This window comes from Choristoneura fumiferana, chromosome 6, assembly GCF_025370935.1.
Source record: "Choristoneura fumiferana chromosome 6, NRCan_CFum_1, whole genome shotgun sequence".
Classification (NCBI taxonomy): domain Eukaryota; kingdom Metazoa; phylum Arthropoda; class Insecta; order Lepidoptera; family Tortricidae; genus Choristoneura; species Choristoneura fumiferana.
This window is the reverse complement of record NC_133477.1, coordinates 19,778,245-19,800,733: the sequence shown is the minus strand read 5'-3', so window position 1 is coordinate 19,800,733 and position 22,489 is coordinate 19,778,245. Positions and strand designations below refer to the sequence as shown.

The 22,489-nt window shown below is 39.3% G+C and overlaps 1 protein-coding gene across 1 annotated transcript in view; it reads left to right on the top strand.

The window, feature by feature from the left end:
- The window catches only part of LOC141428756 (uncharacterized), a 53,777-nt gene that overhangs the window by 20,487 nt on the left and 10,801 nt on the right, over positions 1-22,489 (top strand). The window contains exons 2-5 of the mRNA XM_074088765.1: positions 14,461-14,633; positions 15,735-15,921; positions 19,334-19,473; positions 21,365-21,736. Coding sequence (XP_073944866.1) covers positions 14,461-14,633; positions 15,735-15,921; positions 19,334-19,473; positions 21,365-21,736 — 872 coding nt within the window. The remainder of the gene's footprint in view (positions 1-14,460; positions 14,634-15,734; positions 15,922-19,333; positions 19,474-21,364; positions 21,737-22,489) is intronic.

The following is a 22,489-nucleotide window of genomic DNA, read 5'->3' as shown; positions in this document are numbered from 1 at the left end:
GCAGATACGAAGCTTAAGGCATCGGGTTCGAGCGCTACGCTATTTCAATGAAATTTTGCAAATATAACTAAAAAAAAAATTAAAAATAAATGAGTAAAATATTGTATCTATTGTATTGTAGTAGCCGTGGTGGCCTAGTGGTTTGACCTATCGCCTCTCAAGCAGAGGGTCGTGGGTTCGAACCCCGGCTCGCACCTCTGAGTTTTTCGAAATTCATGTGCGGAATTACATTTGAAATTTACCACGAGCTTTGCGGTGAAGGAAAACAAAACCTGCGAAGCGATTCAATGGTGCGTGCCAAGTTCCCAATCCGCACTGGGCCCGCGTGGGAACTATGGCCCAAGCCCTCTTGTTCTGAGAGGAGGCCTGTGCCCAGCAGTGGGACGTATATAGGCTGGAATGATGATGATGATTGTATCTTTTGTTATTTTGTACTGAAAATATTGAATAAATTATCTTATCTTATCTTATAACTACAAAGTATATAATACACACAAACCCCCTTTTTGAAAAAAAAAGCTATATTTTTTTTTAATAAGGACGATTTTATACATTCATGCTCATTATAAAATGGAAACATTAACAATAGTTAACATTCCTATAAAATTGAGTCCATAACATTATAACATTTTTCTTATTACTAAAATTTGTTATAAAATAAATCGAATGTACTTTGGTTTTTATTGTAATATATTCAGGTAAAATAAAAAATCTGTCTTGAAATCTGTCTCGATACCGGATTCCCTTTGGGAGCTTAGGTTCGAATCCTACCGGCTGCGCCATGTAAGAGTGTGGGATCGGGGCGGGTGAGTAATACGCCAAGGTTGAGCTTAGACTCATCATCATCATCATATCAGCCGCAGGACGTCCACTGTTGGACATAGGCCTCCCCCATAGACCTCCATCCATCGTGAACGCGCGGCTTTAACCAGGTCATCCGTCCATCTCGTTGGTGGACGTCCCACGCTGCGCTTGCCGTTCCGCGGTCTCTCGAGAACCTTTCGGCCCCAGCGACCTTCTGTTCTCCTTGCTATATGGCCTGCCCATTGAAAGAAAGAAAGAAAGAAAGAAAAGTTTATTTTGGCTCCAAAAAGTACCACCTAAAACTAAGACTAGAACTAGCACTAAAACTATGTTACCGTGTGTGTGTGTTATGGGTGTGTGTGTAACTGTGTTATGTGTATTTATGTGTATGTGTGTGTGTTGTGTGTGTGTGTGTGTGTGTGTGTGTGTGTGTGTGTGTGTGTGTTATGTGTATGTGTGTTGCTATGTTCTTGCCACTTCAACGAGCTAATTCGCTTGCCTATGTCGGCGTATGTGGCTTGGGTATGTATAGCTCATTATTAATTTTAAATGTATTTTCACTGCATGAATTTTGAAGCCTGTCTACCCGCATACATCCCACTAATTTTACAAATACGAAAGTTTGTAAGTCTGTTAGTTACTTCATCAGGTCTAAATCACTGAACCGATTTATTCGGTAACATCATTCCAGTCTATTTACGTCCCACTGCTGGGCACAGGCCTCCTCTCAGAATGAGAGGGCTTGGGCCGTAGTTCCCACGCCGGCCCAGTGCGGATTGGGAACTGCACACACAACATTGAATTGCTTCGCAGGTATGTGCAGGTTTCCTCACGATGTTTTCCTTCACCGTAAAGCTCGTGGTAAATTTCAAATGTCATTCCGCACATGAATTTCGAAAAATTCAGAGGTGCGAGCCGCGGTTTGAACCCACGATCCTCTGCTTGAGAGGCGATAGGTCAAACCACTCGGCCACCACGGCTTTTTTATTTCCCGGGGAAGGATAAAGGATAGTTTTTATCCCGGAAAATTGCATAGTTCCCGCGGGATAGGGATAAACGACTTCTACGCGGACGAAGTCACGGTTAACGGGTAGTAGCGATATAAACTGCTCATACACAACACTGACAACGTCCTACTGGCTCCGTTTCACACCCTCTTATTCAACACTCTGTTTATCAAGAGCAATGTCCTTCGCAACCGCTATCCTTAACCGCAGCCGCAGCCGTGGCTTCAAAGGATCCCTTGTTGTACTTGTAGCATTAGCATACACAATCTAAAAACAACCCAACATGGCTCCGATAGGCCCATTCGATCCCGACAGGGTTACCACAAGCAAGGCTTAAGCGGGGACGATGATATATGATAGTAATTTTCAAGTTTCCTCTATCGATTTAACTGCCTCTTGAGATGGAGGTCGTGGGATCAAGTCCGGGCTGATTTTTTTTTTGGTCATCATTAAAGTAAATTAAAAATTGTCGTGAGCTTTGATCATTGACTTTGCTCTTCACACGTGCAAAACAGACACGTCTGTGCGATAATAGGTGTTCAGTTCAGTACCTGCGCGACCGAGCATTGCTTGGAGTATTTAATTTCGTTAAATCGTGTTTTTTGTAGAAGATACATTCGCTGCTTATCAATTAAAACGGCCCAACTCAAAATCGAACTTTTTTCAGTAGAGCGAATTAAAAATAAAACAAATTTAATTTTGGAATATCTTGTATTAAAATGAACTTAAAAACATTCTTCTATGTGCTATTAAGTCCCTTGGTTAATCAAGAATAGCTGCAGTATAAACTTATAATGAAATGGCACATCTTTATAACAATAAAATAATAAAAACAGTGACTACTTTGAGTTAAGTCTTAATATTTTTAATATTATTATGAGCAAGAACGTCACAACTCGTAATACTTACACAGTAATACAAGAAAGTATGACAAATAACGACCTATTTGTCTTTAGGTCATGTGATAAAGTAAATTTTATCATGAATAATGTCGTATCAGATTTTGTGCACAAAATATAACATAAATTTCTCTTTAATAACGACCCATCATGTATTGCGCACAAAATTTTACATCAAAATTATTGTCAACAAGGTCTGAACACAACTTCCGACGTCGGAGAAGGTCTAGATTTTGTTTGTAATTGCACATTAACGTTTGCGATACTTTCAATTATTCTCATTAATTACCTTTTATCATAATACAACATCTATTTAAGCATATAAAATCACATTATTATCACGAGATTTATAATATTTACCGCATTAAAGACTTTTTAGTGTATTTTAGAATAAAAAATTGAGTACTTCAAAAACACAACATAATTATACTGAGCGGCAAAAAATTTGGCCCTCAAATGTATGCAGAATCGGTAATTTTGTAAGAAGGGTGGGCCAAATTTTGCGCCGCTGAGTATAATGATAAAACTTGTTACTAATCAAAATAAAATTCTCCAGATAAGAACAAAATCATCTTCTAGGACATGGAATACTTTTCATCACGGTCAAGAGTTCCTGTGGGATAAAATTGACTAAAACATCATTATCATCCGTAGGACACTGTTGGACATAGGCCTCCCCCATAGGCTTCCAGTTGCTTCTGTTGGAAGCGGCCTGCATCCACCGTGAACCCGCAGCTTTAACCAGGTCATCCGTCCATCCCGTTGGTCGACGTCCTACGTTGCGTTTGTCGATTCGCAGTCTCCATTCGAGAACTTTTCAGTGCCAACGACCATCTGTTCTCCGTGCTATATGGCCTGCCTATTGCCACTTCAACGAGCTGATTCGCTTGGCTATGTCGGTGACCCCCGTTCTTCTACGTATCTCCTCATTTCTGATTCGATCCCGTAAAGAAACTCCGAGCATAGCTCTCTCCATAGCTCGCTGAGCAACTATGAGCCATTTATAAGGCCAATAGTGAAGCACCACGTCTCGGATCCATATGTCATCACTGGCAAAACACACTGGACTTTCGTCTTAAGGCTCTTTGGGATTTTGGACGAAAAGACGTTGTGGAGTTTCCCAAACGCTGCCCATCCGAGTTGGATTCGACGATTGACCTCCTCCTCCAAGTTTGACCTACCTAATTGACATACATACGCGTCAACAACTTCAAGAACCGAACTCTCAACCATAAAAGGGGCAGTCACCACACGGACATTCGACATAAGCTTCGTCTTGTCCATGTTCATTTTGAGGCCTACCCATTGGAGACTCGATTGAAGCCTTCAAGCATCGTGCTGATTTCTTCCATCGACTTTGCTGTGATCACAATACAGTCGGCAAATCGAAGGTGCGTAATGTATTCGCCGTTGACATTGATGCCTAGTCCTTTCCATTCCGGAAGCTTAAGGTGTTTTTCAAAGTGGCAGTAAACAGTTTTTGAGATATGACATCTCCCTGTCTTACGCCTCTTTTCAAGGGAATCGCCTTGGAACTGTGTTCCTGTACTCTGACCTCGGACTTAGACTCGGACATAGTAGCGTTTCTATACAAATACATCAACACTTCGATATACAGATAGTCATATGGCATCGCTGGAGAGTCTCAAGCACTGCCTATCTTACGACCGAATCAAAGGCTTTCTCGTAGTCCACAAACGCTAGACATAGCGGCAAGTTAGACTCTTCGGTCTCCTGTATGACCTGCCGCAGCATGTATGTGGTCTACGGTACTACGGCCTTTTCGGAACCCAGCTTGTTCGGGTTGTTGGAAGTCATCGAGCCTGTGTTCGAGACCATTTACAATGACCATGGAAAACAGCTTATAAACATGGCTCAACAGCGAGATGGTCCTGTAGTTCTTCAATAAGGTGTTATCACCCTTCTAGAAGAACAACTTAACACCGCCACGCTCTTGTTCGGTGCTTCTGGCGTTGTACCTTCGAGCAAGACTGAATTAAAGATCCTCTGAAGGATTTTAAGGACCGGTGATCCGCCCGCCTTCAGAAGCTCTGACGGCGTGATTCCGTCCTCACCCGGCGCCTTATTGTTCTTAAGCTGTTTCAAGGCCATCCTTATCACATACAGGCTGATATCCGGGATATTATTCTTATTAATAAATCCGAGAAGACCTTTCTTCTTTTGCTCTGCCACTGCAAGTTTTTATTGCTAATCATCTCTGAAACCAAAAAACAATATTTTAGTTTAACGTGATAGCGTGATAAACTATTCAATTAAATACTACTAGCTGTTGCCCGCGACTTTGCCCGCGTAGAAACCCTTTATCTCGGAAAATTCGTATTTTCCGGGAAAATAAGTAAATAATATTAGGCCTCAAGTTATTTCTGTGCCAAATTTCATCGGGATCGGTTTAGTGGTTTGGGCGTGAAAATGTAACAGACAGAGACACATAGATAGCGTTACTTTCGCATCTGTATTATTAGTAAAGACTATAACATAGCGTAGTGCCAATTCACGCTTGAATAAATAATTTGTTTTGTAAATAGTGGCTATATTTGCTTTAAATAAACTAGTTATGAGTATGGTCTATGGTGCATAGTGTCCAATTAGCTATTATACATTTAAGCATGGCTACTTTATTCGATAGACAGGCATATTTTGCAATGGTAACAATAAAAATCGTTTTCCGTTCGTAAATATAGGCTAAATTCTACATATGACAAAGTAGTATACTTACTTTTTCATGAAGAATGTTGCACTTCGTAATGTAACACTATTGCAAAAAAAAGGCACAATATTAGCTTCCCTTTTCGTAAGATGCTGTATTTGGATGCAGCATTATTGCATAAACAATAAGCACGATCCGGGGTTATTTCGCGATGTGCCGTTGTTCACCAGAGAATCGTAGTGAAGTTGTCAAAAACCGCGGCGGCGGTCACTGGCATGGCGGGCTCTTACCGATAAAATAGCGTCAAGTTTCAACAATCACATAACGGCACATTGCTGCCACGGGGTCATTTTTTTGAAGTAGCGAGACTTGGGTGTCTTATTCACAGCAAAGTTAGCTTATTCTCCACGCAGTTTTAATAGTTTAGTACGAAATGTAGTATTTTTGCAATAGTGACTTATTTTAGATAAGCAGCGGTATTAAAATAAGCTTTAAAATTAAAAGGAAATTAAAATAACTAATTAAATAGAAAGCAGCAGTCGGGTACTATTAACTAACCTAACCAACAAAATGTTGGAAGCCCCCAACTTTGTCACTTCAAAGTTCAATATCTTAAAAATGGCTAAACCGATTTTGATAAAACATTTCTAAAACCATCGCTAGAAACTTCGCTTTCAAATAAAAACGTATTCGGTTTACCCGTTTAAGAGCTACGGTGCCACAGACAGACACACATAGCGGTCAAAGTTATAACACCCCTCTTTTTGCGTCGGGGTTAATAATAATATAGGAACGATATTCATTATGATAGATGTCGAATAAGACTATCTAATCTTCAAAGAATTCTTCTTTTAATTGTCTTGCTCACTAATCCTGCGTGAAGCAGCAGTGCTTGCATTGTTGTGTTTCGGCGTGGAGAGTAAGACAGCCGGTGAAATTACTGGCACGTGAGGTATCCCATCTTAGGCCTCTAGGTTGGCAACGCGTCTGCAATACCCCTGGTGTTGCAGATGTTTATGGGCGGTGGTGATCTCTTACCATCAGGAGACCCACTTGCTCGTTTGCCATCCAGTCGTATAAAAAAAAAGACTAAATTGATTGGGATGACGTCATCAATCATTAAATTGTTTTGATACTTTTAGATAATAATTTAATCATTTCAAATTTCAAAACAATACTTAAGGCCTTCATTAGACCATGTTTAAATGCGCATTATCACACTTTTAATAATAAAATCAAGTTCAAAAGTGTTGCCAACGGGCAATGGAGCGCAGTATTCTGAGTGTTCGTAGAACTGATCGCATCAGAAACACCAAACTGCGCTCCAAAACCCTCGTTGTAGATGTAGACATCAAGACCGCTAAGCTTAACTGGGACTGGGCTTGTCATGTCATCATCCTACCCTATATACGTCCCACTACTGGGCACAGGCTTCCTCTCAGAATGAGAGGGCTTGGGCAGTAGTTCCCACGCGGGCCCAGTGCGGATTAGGAACTTCACACACACCATTGAATTGCTTCGCAGGTTTGTGCAGGTTTACTCACGATGTTTTCCTTCACCGTAGAGCTCGTGGTAAATTCAAATGAAAGCATGCACCTACAATGATGGGCCCAAATGACTACTCTTTGAGTTCTGTGGGATGGCCAACGAAACAGACAGACCGAAGAGATGGTGGGATGACTTGGACGCATATTCAAGTAGTGGCAGGAGCATGCTCTCGACAGGGACGAAGGAGGAAAAAAAAGTTGACACTCTAATCTGCCAAAAAAAATAGTGGTATGTCGAACGTCTCGGCGAATTTTCACATATGGCCACCCTACCGGTGAAGGGTCTGTAAAGGTTTTCATAACACGATACGAAAACAAAGGTTAAATTGGACAAGAAATTAGATTGAAAACTTTCTGAAGCCGCATAAAATGTCGAGTTGATGGATCCTAACTTATGTCCGTCGTAAAAAATTATATTTGCCTTTTGCATTTTTATCGGTCGATTTGGGATATTTTATATTAAAGTGGGTAAAAAATGGTAAAACAAATACTTTCTAGATGATACATTTTATATTAAAGTTGTTTGTAAGCTTCGTAAGCAAGATGAATCCATACAGAGATAGTTTATGGGCCAGAGAGAAACATAGGCTACTTTTTCATCCGGAAAAATCCACAGTTCCCAAGGGAACAGCGCGCGATAACCGAATTCTACGCGGGCAAAGCCGCGGGCAAAAGCTAGTTAGATAATAAATATCATATAAAGTGAGACATTCGATTTGGAAGTTTATTTAAATTCATCTGCTTGAGAAATCGGTCGAAACATTAGGCAACTACATCTAGCTCCTAGCTATTATGTTTTGTAAAAACCAAACATAATAAAATATTGTTTTATATATTTTTTATGAATAACAATTTTATTTTATATAATATTTTTTTATGAATAACAAGGTTATTTTATAAGATAAAACTTTGACGGACAGCATAATAGTATTTTCTATTTGTCGTGTTTTCCAATTTAGGTCCCGTCCATCCTAGAATGAAATCTTTTTGTCGCGTAGGTACTAAATTTTTCTATTCATCCTATGTTCCCTTTAACAAGACACATCGTGGCTGACAACCTATAAATAATGGAATCTTATTATTCCATTAGCAATCTGCAATTTGTTATACTAAATCACCAATACTACTAGCCTTTAGACGTTGCTTCGCTTGCGTAACCCATTTAATCTACCTGTTGAATTTAAATTCCCCAATTCGACTGACTTTATCTTGGACATTTCCATCCTTTACCAGTTTGTGTTGTCAGTGACGACCTATGGCTCTGGAAGTGGTCCTTGACTTTTTAGAGAGGCTCAGAATCATGCAACTAGCGATGGAGAGAGCTATAATAAATAATAATAATAATATTTATTTCAAAACTCAAGGCTTCATATTAACAAAATAACAATATTTTAAATTACATAATCACAATCAAAATCAAAATAAAGTAATTACATGTCCGAGTTAGTATAATATAGAGTTGCCTTACGTCTAGTGTTAGTATGCATTACTAACATATTGATATTACTCGGTGTCTTTGCGCGATAGAATTCGGAATACGGGAATTCGTCGAAGAGCTAAATTTACTGACATGGCTGACAATATCTGAGTGGCAATAGGAAGGCCACTATGCTCGAAGAACAGGTAACCGTTGGGGGAGAAAAGTTCCTCGAGTGGTGACCACAATCTGGAAGACGAAGCGTCCCTCCACTAGGTGGCCTTCCACTAGGTGGCCTCCCACTAGGTAGACTCGCGCATGATGCGGCAACCGATGGATACAAATGGCTTGTTGTCCTTCTTTGTTCAACAGTGGACTTCTTCCGACTGATAATGATTGTTTGTATGTATACTACATAAAACAACTTTCATTACTTAAGAAGAACTTTATTGTACATAAAACACAGAAGAAACAACAACAGAAACAACAATCAGAAACAGATGTACAAAGGATAGATTATAATTATGAACACTGAAATTTCAAGTCTTTAGACTTAGCGGTTGAAATTTTCGGGACTTAACGCCTACAACCCGCTCTGTTATATTGGGATAAGGAGTATAAATGTGTTGCTTTTTACATCCAGCTTCCTTCATAGCAAATTACATCCAAATTAATCCAGCGGTTTTAGCGCGGAAGACTAATAAACACAATACAATATCTATTCAACACCAACACATAGTAAGCAGTACAGGAAACACATAGACATAGAGATGTTCAAGGTAACACTCAGTAACACTCACAAACTTTCACAATTATTGATATCAATAGGATCTCTTATTGGTTTTATTCGTCAATGCATTATACCATGGCTCCCATAAAACCATTCCACGGCGCCAGCAGAGTGATAACCCCCTTATTAGCCCTAAAACATTCTGGAAAAATTCCTGTTTAGCTCCACAAAATATTTAATGGGTGAGCGACTTACGGAACTTTGCTGCCGTTCACGGGCCATTTCTCTTATAAAATATTCATATCCTTAAGTTACCTGCCTCGTAAATTACTTGACTTTTATGCGAGAGTAAGTCGTGTGATGGTGTATAAACATCTTAAGGAATATCTTTGACGGCAATAAGTACGCTTAGCTCTAGTAAAAGGCGCCTTGACGTGTTAAATACAGCCATATTTATTTACTACATGAATTTAATAAGTATCGAACTTATTGAACGGAATTAAAGAACTTAGAGCTAAAAACAATTACTTTTCTCGTTACGTTACGATAGCTCACGTCTATGCAACAAATTAGGATTCATACAGCTCTTCTACCTACAAACTGCAACAATAGACACAAATCCAGCTAATACTACCACTCTACTTTGGAACATTTCGAAGTCGACCAGAAATTCAGAGCTGCGAGCCCGTATTTGAACCCACGATCCTCTGCTTGAGAGGCCACAGGTCAAACTACAGGCCTAACGCTTGAATAAGTCTGTTCAGACTCATCTTTGGTTACCCATAATAACTTAACTATAACTTCAGTTGGGCGTCAGCCTTGCTATCGTCAATACATTTTAATTGAACAGGTCGCTTCAATGAGGGCTATCGCGTATGAATTCAACACTAGAGGCGCTAGTGTAGCGTGAGGTCTCCGAAATGTCAAATCTCATAGATTTTGGGTGAGCTACCCGGGTTTATTTATAATTAAAATAATTTTGTGAATATTTTGCAATATCTGAAATTAATTATGACAAATATGCGTTCCGGGGCAATGAATGTCTGTGTTTTGAGACAATTTTGTCTTTCAAAAACCTTTGTCCTCCCTTTTTTCCGAACAAAACGGGGACTATGCAGCACTGTGGCATGCTCGATATTTTTTGGTTCGGTTTTAAGGTGTATTAAATATGATTTTAATCTAAACTTTGTTTTCACGCCCGTAATAACAGACTTTGAAAGCCATACTTAAAAACCTCACGCAACAGTGCGCCATCTAGTGAGACAAAAAACGATAGCCCTCATTAAAACGCACACGGGATTAGCAACCAAAGATGAGTTTGAACAGATTCAGTTAAGCGTTCGGCCTGTTAGGCCACTACAGCTAGTATCTCAGTTTTATCTAATAATAATTTCTACGCGTCGTAAATATGATTTTATTAAATGAAGTTTACTATAGTTTTTATTTCAGCACCTTAGCGTTTATCATAATGAAATTTCAACAAAATAATTCACCCGTTGTTAACGGCATTTCAAAGCATTGTCAAATTTCAACCACAATTTATGCAGCATATTATGCTAAGCATACGCTTTGTAGAGTCAGCGCTTGTGACGTCTATGAGCGAACTGAGCGCAGGTTAAGCGGTTTAGAGTCGTGAGAGATTTGAGACAGTTTAGTATATGCCTTTAAATTTAATGTTCGTTTGCATACTTAGGCCACGTAACTTGAAATTGGATTTCGAGCTAAGGCTTTGTTTATTCCACGGAAGTACAGCAAATCTTTTTGTCACGCCAAATGCTCGGGTTGGTCATGGAATGATGAGGAATCGGATTCGATTCCCTGTCCGCTACAATTCTATATTTTTCCATTTGTTTTTTTCCAGATGTTTTAGTTGCTGTTGTGGTATGAAAAAAAAAGTAATGGAACTATAAAATGGAATGAAAAGATAATTACAATTTATGTATAACAAACAGTTGTTCAATCATTATTTTTGCGTTTGCATCTCTATAACCTGATCAACCCCTCGACAGAGAGCTACGATGCCACGGACAGACAGACATGCAGACATTGTTGTCAAACCTACAACACCACTCTTTTTACGTCAGGGTTTAAAAAAGGCTTGTATAATTCAATATACTTCGTATCCAGTAATAATAGCATCGTGAATTCGTCAAATTCACTTCTTTGCTACCAGGTCAGCAGAAACGATAGCGGTTTCAATTCAACGGACAGAATACGGCTTGTTTGAATTGTAAACTAGCGTACCTAGCGGTGTTTGTTACTGTTTGCACCTCTGTGAGCCTGGTACATGCGGGTCAATGGGTGCAAATTTACCAGGAAATACCTGCCTGTTTAGACTCCGATAAATTATCCAACGAGCTAACTAGGTAGCTAGTTAAAGAGAGAGGAATAATATTACTATATAGTCAATTCTAAGAGGGAGGTTTTTATTAAATATAATGACCCGGATAACTCACGTCTTAAATCGAGTTTAGCTCGACATGTTTCGGGCTAATCCGTAGCCCTTCGTCTTCGGAGCAACGCGACTCAGCGGCTGCTGCAACACGCGCACTGCGCGCCGCCGCTCTGCTCGCGCGATTTAAGACGTGAGTTATCCGGGTCATTATATTTAATATGAGTGAGTCTCACGGTAGTTTCTGGTTCAAAATTGCAAATCTTTAGGGAGGTTTTTGTTCTATAGTGGACGTATTCCAGCTGATGATGATGATGGTGATGATGTTCTGGGTTGAAAGGGAGGAATTTGATAAAAAACTCGTACCACAATTTCAATTCAACTGTCACATGTAAACTTGGGCGAGTGACGCCTCAGGTATAGGTTAGTTTTAAAATGAGACAACTTGTAGTTTTAGTTAATGGAAAAGTTGGCTTTTCGTCTTGTGGTGTTTCGTCAGATAAATTACAAAAGCTAAAGCTTAGTTTACACCTGAGACCTTAGTTTACCGTTTATAACGTACTCGTACGTGCTCACTTAGATACTAGTACAATATGATCCTTAAGAGGTATAGCAACAATGAACATAAACATTAACTTATTACTTGTTTTAAATTTGTGTCTACTTGTGAGATCCTGTAATTGGCTTTATTGATACTATAAAATAAGTTTACTCTGTAAATTAAAGCTGTTGGTTCTCCCAAAATAAATATATTAAATTGGGTGAAAGTGGAACTAAACATTTCAGTACAAAATTTCATTCATACCGTATCAACTAGAGGTATATGAGGGAGGCTTATTTATGTCTAACATGGGACGTCCTACGGCTAATATGATGATGATGATGATTATGGTTAACACATAATATTACGTCACTATATATTAATTTAATTTATTTTATTTGGTGGATCAACAGCAAACCGTACAATTATAATGGGACTCGGACACTAAACAAAAAGCCAAGAACACACGTCCACAGTTATAAATTGCTTTGCTATTTCACGACTTAAAACTTTACTCGGTACAGAATGTCATTAAAAGATTTATGCTAAAATTCACATAAAACCAAAGCAAAGTTTTGATCAACATCACGAGTTTCCTTTATATGGCAAGTTATTAAAAGTGCACATTATTATCTCCCGTTGTTAGATTTGATTTTCCATTCGCAGACATCATCACAAAACAATGTTATTAGAGCATCGCGAACGAAGCTGTCATAAATAATAAATTGTAGACCGTAAAAGTTATAAATATAAGTATTTCATTCTAGAAATAGTACATTACCACAGACATTACTGTAGAGGCCAGGAAGTAGGGGCCTAGCGAGGCCGGATATGGATGCGAGGCCGGCAACCCCACGTTCTTCGTTGAACACGTTCACGTCTGTGGGGGAGGCCTATGTCCAACAGTGGACATCCTATGGCTAAGATGATGATGATGATAAATAATAAATCTTTTACTTACCGACTATGTGTAAATTTTCACCTTGTTTTCCGTACATACATAACCATATTTACATAACCAGCACTAGAAGGAGTCGAATATGGAGATTTCGATAGTGTAATTGGTTACTTGTACTGTCAATTTAGGTCTGTCTAAAATTGGTTACAACGACGAGCGAAGCGCGGAGTGTTAGGCGAAACGAGTGAAGCGAGTGCGCCGCAGCTGCGGCCGGCAAAGCGCAAGAACTTATTCAATTTAGGAAATAATGGGGCCACTACCAGAGCTGGTCATGCAAGATGGATATGAACGAAAAACAATGGCAATTTCCAATCATAAATTGAAGCTTGATTATAGTTTCAGAACAATACATAATAGCAAAATCTCTCTGAAACACTGCGTTGGTTTAACGAATAACACTATCGTAACTTTTTTATCGGTTTCACTCCATTTTCGCTCACAGTTAGCTTAGTCTAATCAGGACTCAACTCGCGAGTTCACACCCGACTGCATACTGAGAGTTCCTGTTTTTGTTCAGTACCTACCCCAAAGCTCTAATTAAAAACTTGTTCCCAAACTAATTTAGCATTGCACTTTGTTGCAGCGAATTCGTGTTTCGTTAATGAATTAAATATTAAAATATTCATGATTGATTTGATTACAGTAAACCATTTTCTACAGCGTGTTGAAAGCAATCGTTCAACGCAAAAGCCCACGATGATATTTTTTGAAATTTCCACAGGATTTAATATAATCCTGAAATTTTTGGTTCAACTGCTGGATCTATGGTTTACGAGGGCGACTAAACACTAGTACTATTATTTTCAAAATATTTGATTCATATGCTGTAATCTAGTTCTTTACGTCTTTCTGTGACAAAATGTGCCTATTTCTTACCCTGTAATTTTATCTTTCGAGTGGGACCCGAACCGGAAGGCGATACATTGGCAGCCTTCCCACTAGGTGGACTGACGACATCGTGACAGTTGCGGGCAACCGGTGGATGCAAGTGGCGAATTGTCGTTTCAGTGTGGCGTTCTAAAGGTGGAGGCCTTTGTTCAGCAGTGGACGTCTTCCAGCTGATGATGATGATGAATTTTCTCTCAATCTTTTTTTCTGTATCGCTTACGATTGTAGTGTATAAGAGAATTAAATAAAGAAAGAAAGATTATTATTTTTAATTCATGTGCGGAATTACATTTGAAATTTTACCAGAGCCTGTGCGCGTGGAAGGAAACATCTGAGATGATGACAAACCTCCCAATCTCTTGTTTCTGAGAGGAGGCTGTGCCACAATAGGACGTATATAGGCTGGGAGAGATTTTATTTTGGCTCCACGTAACACCTAAGACTAAGACTAAAACTAGCACTAAAACTATGTTACTTGGTGACACGTCAGGATACCAAAAAGGGTCTCCACTCAGCATGTGTTGCCGCACATTATGTGCAGTAACGCTGATTTTCTGTGGAGCCCAATAGAGAGTAATTGCATTGTATTGTATTGTATTCTTGTTTCAGTGATCGCCACGGCCCACAACATAACGTTCCTGGAGGTCCCCAGCTACGGAGACCCGCGGAGGAACGTGGACCTCACCTGTCACTATATCAACGACAAGGGGGACCCCCCCCTCCACTCAGTCAAGTGGTATCGCAACAACAATGAGATCTTCCGGTATATGCCAGGACAGCAGGTGAGATTTAGGGGCTGTTTCACCATCCATTGATTAGTGTTAACTGGCGGTTAGGTGTGATGCCGTCTCTATTTGTATTATTCGAATAGACGGCGACGGCTTCACATTTAACCGTCACTTAACACTAATTAATGGATGGTGAAACAGCCCCTTACTGAGATAACGGTTTTTTTGACGTGCTCGGTGACAACAGGTGTCTTTAAAGAAATGTCTTTAAAATTTGGATGACGTTTTCAAATTTTGCAGTAATTAGGGTTCCGTACCTCAAAAGGAAAAAACGGAACCCTTATAGGATCACGTTTTCCGTCTGTCTGTCTGTCTGTCTGTCAAGACTCTTTTTCTCAGGAACGCATGGAGGTATTAGGCTGAAATTCATATCGAATACTCAGGTCTACTGTCCCTTGGAGCTGTGAAAAAATTAAACTTCTAAGCCAACGCAATCAAAAGATACAGCCGTTTATGCTGCAAATTTTTGACACTCGCAAGGGAATGAAAACCTACAGGGTACTTCCCGTGAACTCAGAATCTTGAAGTTTGGTACGAAGCAACGTCTTATATAGCACAGATAAAGGAAATATTACGAAAAGCATACTTTTTTAGTTAAAATTATTTTTATTTTTTTAATCATTTGTACGGAACCCTCGGTGCGCGAGTCCGACTCGCACTTGGCCGGTTTTATTACATAAAACTGACCCGTGATTGACCCCTATCTCACCTGATGAAGAGTGCAGATGTGGCCAAAGTATATCGTACAAGTTCAGTAACAGCCTATTCACTTAGCCTTGAATTTAAGATCCCTCGGTATTTACGCAAGACTATGAAGATAGATATCAAACAGACAGATACAAGGAAGTTAGGTTACGAATGTTTTCAAATGCTGTTTAAAATCTACCCGAGCCGCAGGTGAGGGTTGATTGTTAAGTTGAATATTTGTGAACTCTTTGTACAATCGATCATTTGGTCGCGGGTTTGTAAAAAAATTATATGCGAGAAACAGTGAATCTCCTTTCTGTCTTGATACTTATCGTGTCATAAGTATACAGCTACCTACATCTTAGTTCAGGTTGCTATAGTGGTAGTAAGTATATTCTTTTTTTGTAGCCGGAAACTCGAACCTTCAACACAACAGCCGGAGGCGTTACCCGCGGCGACTGCAACAAGCACAGTTGTTCTATCAGCGTGGTGCTACCGAAGAAGTACAATACCAGGATATCATACATGTGTGAGGTGTCGACAGAAGGGCCGCGGTTCGCTGTGGTGAAGCAGACGAAAAATTTGACCGTTGCTGGTGAGTATCCTTTAGTTTATGCATGCCTGGTACTTATATTTGTTGGACTGAGAATGCATGCGGCTGATTTTTAAAGCCCATTTAGATATTGCGAGAGATATCGCTAGCTATTTCGAACCTGGACTTGCCCCTCTGAGTCTTTGGAAATTTAATTGTGAAATTACAGTTCAAAGATAGCAAAGAGAACTTGATAATAAAGTTCAAAGATAACGTATGAAAACTTAATAAGATCAAGCTTGCGAACTATTAAACTCGTCTCGTTTTACTCCTCTAAATGAACCAGGCTTGGGCGAGGCGTCGTATATCAAACGTCTTTCTTGAGAGAGGTCTCGGGACAGTGAGCGATTGTAGCTTGCATCATATGCATTCCCTGCTGAGATGCTTTTGTTTTACAAAGGTTCACATGCTGCACTTAAGGATGTTTAATAATTTTACTGAAATATCGATTATACTGCAATGCCGCGTAACATACAGTGTACTTGAAAATCAGATGCGGATATTTTGAGAATCGATTTAATTTATTTGCATCGTTGTTAATTAGTTTCAATTAATTAAAATAAAATAACAAGACCGGTCTGAGTGGAGAGCCTTGGGGGAGGCCTATGTCCAGCAGTGGACGTCTTTCGGCTGACATGATGATGATGATGATGATGATGAAAATGAATAAAATACAGTTAATGTTAATGCAAGGTGATTATTTTTGGACGGAATGGTATTTTTGTATGAAACAAAAAAAAACACAATACTTAAATAATTTCTTTGTATAATTGATTCTTAAATTATTAATTACATACCCTGAAAATATCCGCACCTGATTTTCTAGCACCTTAAATAAGGCAAAACAGTGTGTTTACGACTGAACTGCCATCAATAAAATTCTGTTTAATATTTAACGTGTTTAAAAACAGGGTAATAAAACAGAATTATTAATGCTTTCAGTAATTTCATCCCAACGGTAGAAAAGTATTTTTACAAATCATTTAAATAAGTTTACTTTGATAATTTTAAATGGAATATTCTGTGAAATATCAGTTATTAGGCAACCTCTATTTGTTTATTTTGAAATCTCTATTTGTTTTGTGTGAATAGACGGAGACGGCATCACATTTAACCGTCACTTAACACTAATCAATGGATGGTGAAGCAGCCCCTTACTCTAATAAACTACATTTTAAACACACGCAGACGCACCACACACAAACACAACACACACACACACACTCTTTCTAATTTGTAATAATACAACGATTTACGGAGTTCCCTGTATAACGGCTGCTATTTAGGTTTATGAATTTGATAGCCATTGATTTTAATGAGGCTATAAATGAGAACAGCCTGTAATTTAGAGGCAATTCCAGCCATAGAGTTTAGCTTGTCAGCATTTAATATGCTGCAGTATAAACTATTGCCAGCAGAGTCAGAATGTTGAGTCATCAAAATATTCTTACGACAAAATACATGCATAAATCATCCACATAGACGTAGATACTCGTAGAGGGTAATACTCAATAAAATAAGTGAATAAATATAAATCTATAACTGAATTAAGCAAAGCTTGTACTAGAACTGAGTTTCTGAATTTTACAATTTAATTATAAAATATATAATTTGAGTTTGCCTTAGAAATATAATTACCAAGTAGTCTCAATCAATAAACTAAGTCATCTGTCAAAGTTAAAAAAAAACTCATCCCCACTTTACGTCTATAGGAGGTACCCTAAAAAACTAATTTTCGGCGTGACTGATATGTATATTCATGCCAAATTAAAGCTTTCTAGTACTAACGCTCTCTTAGCATAGCCGCGGACAGACAGACAGACAGACGGACAGGCATGGCGAAACTATAAGGGTTCCTAGTTGACTACGGAACGTAATAAAAAACCGGCCAAGAGAGTGTCGTACACGCCTAGGATAGGGTTCCGTAGCCATTACGAAAAAATCTAATAATAATTTTCTAAGGATTTCGTATTGTGTACTGAATCTTCCAAGTTTAGGTATATTTTATACCCTAGGCTTATTTACTACCATTCTGATTTTTTCTCAAATTTTTCCACCCAACAGTTTAGATTTTAGAGGGGGGGAACGGACTTTAAAGTTGAATATTTCGCAAACAGATTACTGAATAAAAAAATCGTCTTAGCAACCAATGTTTTTAAAAGACCTATCCAACGATACCCCACAATATAGGGTTAGTCGAGAAAAACAAATCACCCCCATTTTACGTCTATGGGAAGACCCCAAAAAAAGTTATTTTTCTTTTTTTATTGTACCACTGTCGGCGTGACGTATGTCTATTCATGTGAACTTACAGCTTTCTAGTATATATCTTTCTAGATAGACGGACAGACATGGCGAAACTATAAGGGTTCCTATACTCCGTTTAATTTAAGGTTTGAATTAACAGTCAAATTGTAACACGTTTCTCGATATTTCGAACACAAAAAGACTAAAAATACCTACATGTACATTTATAAGCGTTATTATGTTTTTATTCTAGAAGTTCACACAATTTTAAATAGTTCCGTTGTTTCATTTAAAAACGTGTGCAAATTTTACTGTTAAGTTTCCAATGTAAAAATAAATGGAGTATAGTTGACTACGGAACCCTGAAAAAGACGGTGTATATGCGAATAAATGAAGGTTTTACATTCCGTTTCAAATTATCGTAGATTACTCTTCTTCTTCTTAAATTTAAGAGCTACGCTCTTGTCGCTGGAGTAACCAATCCGCACGGTCTTCGGCCAGCTGTTTGACTACTGTTTGCTTAAAGGTCTCTAACTACTACACTGTGTCATGCCATGACCGTAATAGGAACGTCTCAGGAACGAAATGTCAAACGCATACATGACATGCGACGGCGACGGTTGGTTCGGAAACGTGCTAGTGGGCATAGTCATACTTTTCGATACAAAGAATATATATTTTTGACTGACACTTGCTATAGGGCATATTAGGCAAAGCTCTGCGCAGGAGGCGACACTGGCGCAAACCCATGATAATGTCAGTTCTCTTTATATTTCGTCGCTATGACAGATCATGACCAAAGAGTATTATTAGTACCTTTAAAAATCATGATATATTTATCACGATTTTTTTGACGACCAGATGGCCTAGGTAGTGGGTAGAGAACCTGACTACGAAGCTTGAGGTCCCGGGTTCGATTCCCGTGTCGAGGCAGATATTTGTATGAAAAATACGAATGTTTGTTTTCAGGTCTTGGGTGTTTAATATGTATTTAAGTATGTATCTATCTATATAATGGCATTTAAGATACGCAAAAAACTGTTTACGGCTTTGTGCTAGTGCTGCACTCTGACGGCAGAAAATTGCAGTAATATTCCCTATTACAGTATGATATGTTGTAGAGGGTAGAGACCTTTAGATTCCACTAAAGCCCATTATTTGTTCACAGTGGCTCTGAACCAGGATCCGGTTATAACTGGTTTGCCCAGCAGCGTGTCTTTTGGGGAAGACGTGTTGGTCAACTGCACGACCGCGCCAGCCATGCCACCGGCCAACATCGTGTGGTACGTCGACGGGAAGCGTGAGAGGGTAACTTGTTTTATTACTCACTAGTGTTTACCCGCAGATTAGTTAGTGTATAGTTAGCGTTTAGTTTTGTAACTAAAGGACCCCATACGTCCCGGTATTATTATTATTATTATTTTGAAATTTCTAGTTTTTAAAAATTTTATTTATAATTATTTTATTTTGAAAAAATGACTTTCTGCCAAGTTTCTTGCGGCGCATTTTTCTTGGCAAGGATAGTCTTTCAAAAGCGCTGCTAGTTTTCAAAAATGACGTGTAAAAGTGCCCATTGCGGCCTATTTACTGAATAAATGATTTTAATTTGAATTTTAAGATTCGCACACGTAAATCATTAGATCCCGCAGCCGAATCGAAAATTTGGGATTTCGAAAGTTGCCGTGGGAATTCCCGAAAATTAAATCGCGGTTTCATTGACATTACTTACATTAAAAACATGTCAAATTTAATGACTAGCGGTTGTTGTTTCGAAATTTTATCCCAATCGTTTTATTCCAGATTTCCAGCTATCTACATACCAAATTTCAACCAAATCCGTTAAGCCGTTTCAGCGTGAAGGAGTAGCAAACATACTCACTCACTCATAAACTTTGCATTTATAATATTAGGAGGATCACCGTGATCGCCAACCCGGTGCCACTAAAGCCGAATAACCTCAATGATTAAACAAGTGCGTGTCGGACACGCCCAACATAGGGTTCCGTAGCCATTACGAAGAAAATCAAGTAATATTATGTGGGTTATAACACAATTAAAACACTACAGTCTTACCCCCTTATTCATAAACGACAATCAAACCTATTTTAGTTGAAATGCCGCTAAAATTCGCCTTATCTGTCACTTCGACATTTGTATTTGTTAGAAAGGGACAAAGCATTTGTTAGTTAACATAGGCTTGTTAAGTTTTATGAATAAGGGGGTTAAAATCTATAAATTACCAGAAAAGAGCGTATCTTCACGGCACTTACGTCTTTTTGCTGAGAAGCGCAGTTTTCGGCAATAACTCAAAAACGGTATATCCGATCATGTTGAAACTAATTTCGTGGAAAGTATTTATTAAGCGTTACCTTTCCATGAACTAAAATAATTTCCTTGCTCACCCGCGACCTTACGATAGCTAAGCTTATGCAAAGTTTGAAGGACGGTTAAAAAATTTATTAATAAATTGTGGGTAGTTTTGTTTTGTTTCATAAAATATATGTGGGTACTTGGGGAGTTACAGTGACAAATTAAAACGGTGGTTGTGGTTCATTAGTCTAACAACTGGTAGCATGGTGTACAGTTGTGTTGCTTTGAAGATGAGCTCTGATTGAGTTCGAAACGCGTTAGTGTAGTGTGATGGTGGTGATAGATGTGTGGTAAAAGGTTGTCGTGTCGGTAGAAAAGATGCAATGCACTATTTACAATTTATTTACAATTAGATATATGTACAACAAATAAAATATTTAACACAAATTTGTATGAGGTTTTTCTCTTGCTAGGCGATCGGACAGCTCTGTTGATTTTCGGTTGCTGCACAACCGTCCGCTGCATCGCGCAGGCGCGCGGACTTAGGTTGTGGCGGGCAAGCAGGCCACAGAGTACTTTATACATATACTGAAAGCAGGCCGCCACAGATGGGTTTGTGTGATTTTTGTGTGTTCTTACAGTATGGAGGTGGAGGAACTGCATGAACATGCGTATCTTGCATAAACGTAGCTATGATAAGGTCGCGGGAGAGCAAAGCTATTGTTTTAGTTCATTGACATTGACCTCCGCAAAGTGACGCCTGATGCAATAAATTATATAAAGAATATAGGGTACGATAAAAGGTTCTAGTTGACATGGACCTGGGCAAAATAACGCCTCTTAATAATTAATCAATCAGAACCTTACTTAAAAATATCTCTTCCGCCAGTTCGAGCCCTGGGTCGTGGACAACACAGAGGTCACGGAGGCCGATTCCGACGGCTTGCGGCGGAGCTGGCGACCCCTCAAGATCAAGATCACGAGCGGCCGCTTCGTGTCCCTCCGTTGCGAAGCCATGCAGCCCACCCACCCGCCGTATATGCGCTCAACCAATGCAAGCCTCACCGTCGCTCGGTCGCCGCACTTGGGGATGTTCACCGCTTCAGGTTATAAATCATCATTATCATACTCAATGATATGCGGACCCCTCAAGATCAAGGTCATGAGCGGCCGCTTCGTGTCCTTCCGCTGCGAAGCCACGCAGGCCACCCACCCGCCATATGTGCGCTCAACCAAAGCGAGCCTCAACCACCATAGCTCGGTCACCGCACTTGGGGATGTTCACTGCTTCTATAACACCCATATGTTTGAAGCCTATGTCTGTTGGTGTTTCTCTGGCATTATAGTTCTCAAACGAATAGGCCGATTTTGTTACGGTTTTTTCACGTGAAAGGGAATTTCTTTGTAATGGTTTTTAACTAAGTTTCATTATTATTTTAGTCGTTTTTAAGATAGCAAACTTTTAAGTCGGGAGTTTTTCAATTTGTTGTACATTTTATTGACTGTATTTGAATTGTCATACTAGGTATATTTCCATACTAAATTTCAAGTCGATGCCACCAAACCGTTGAGGGGTTCCGTCCTGCAGAGACGATCCTGGCCAGTCCACCAGAATGTCACTACCATCACCGTATCATCATCGTATTGTATTGGTACCAGATTTATAAGATTAACTTCCAGTTTTTTTTTATTCGACTGGATGGCTAACGCGCAAGTGAGTCTCCTGATGGTAAGAGATCACCACCCCCAACCTAGAAGCCTAAGATGGGATACCTCAAGTGCCAGTAATTTCACCGGCTGTCTTACTCTCCACGCCGAAACACAACAGTGCAAGCACTACTGCTTCACGGCAGGATTAGATTTATACGCAAGTATGCCAATGGGATACCTCAAGTGCCAGTAATTTCACCGGCTGTCTTACTCTCCACGCCGAAACACAATAGTGCAAGCACTACTGCTTCACGGCAGGATTAGATTTATACGTAAGTATGCCAAATTTCAAGTCAATGCGACC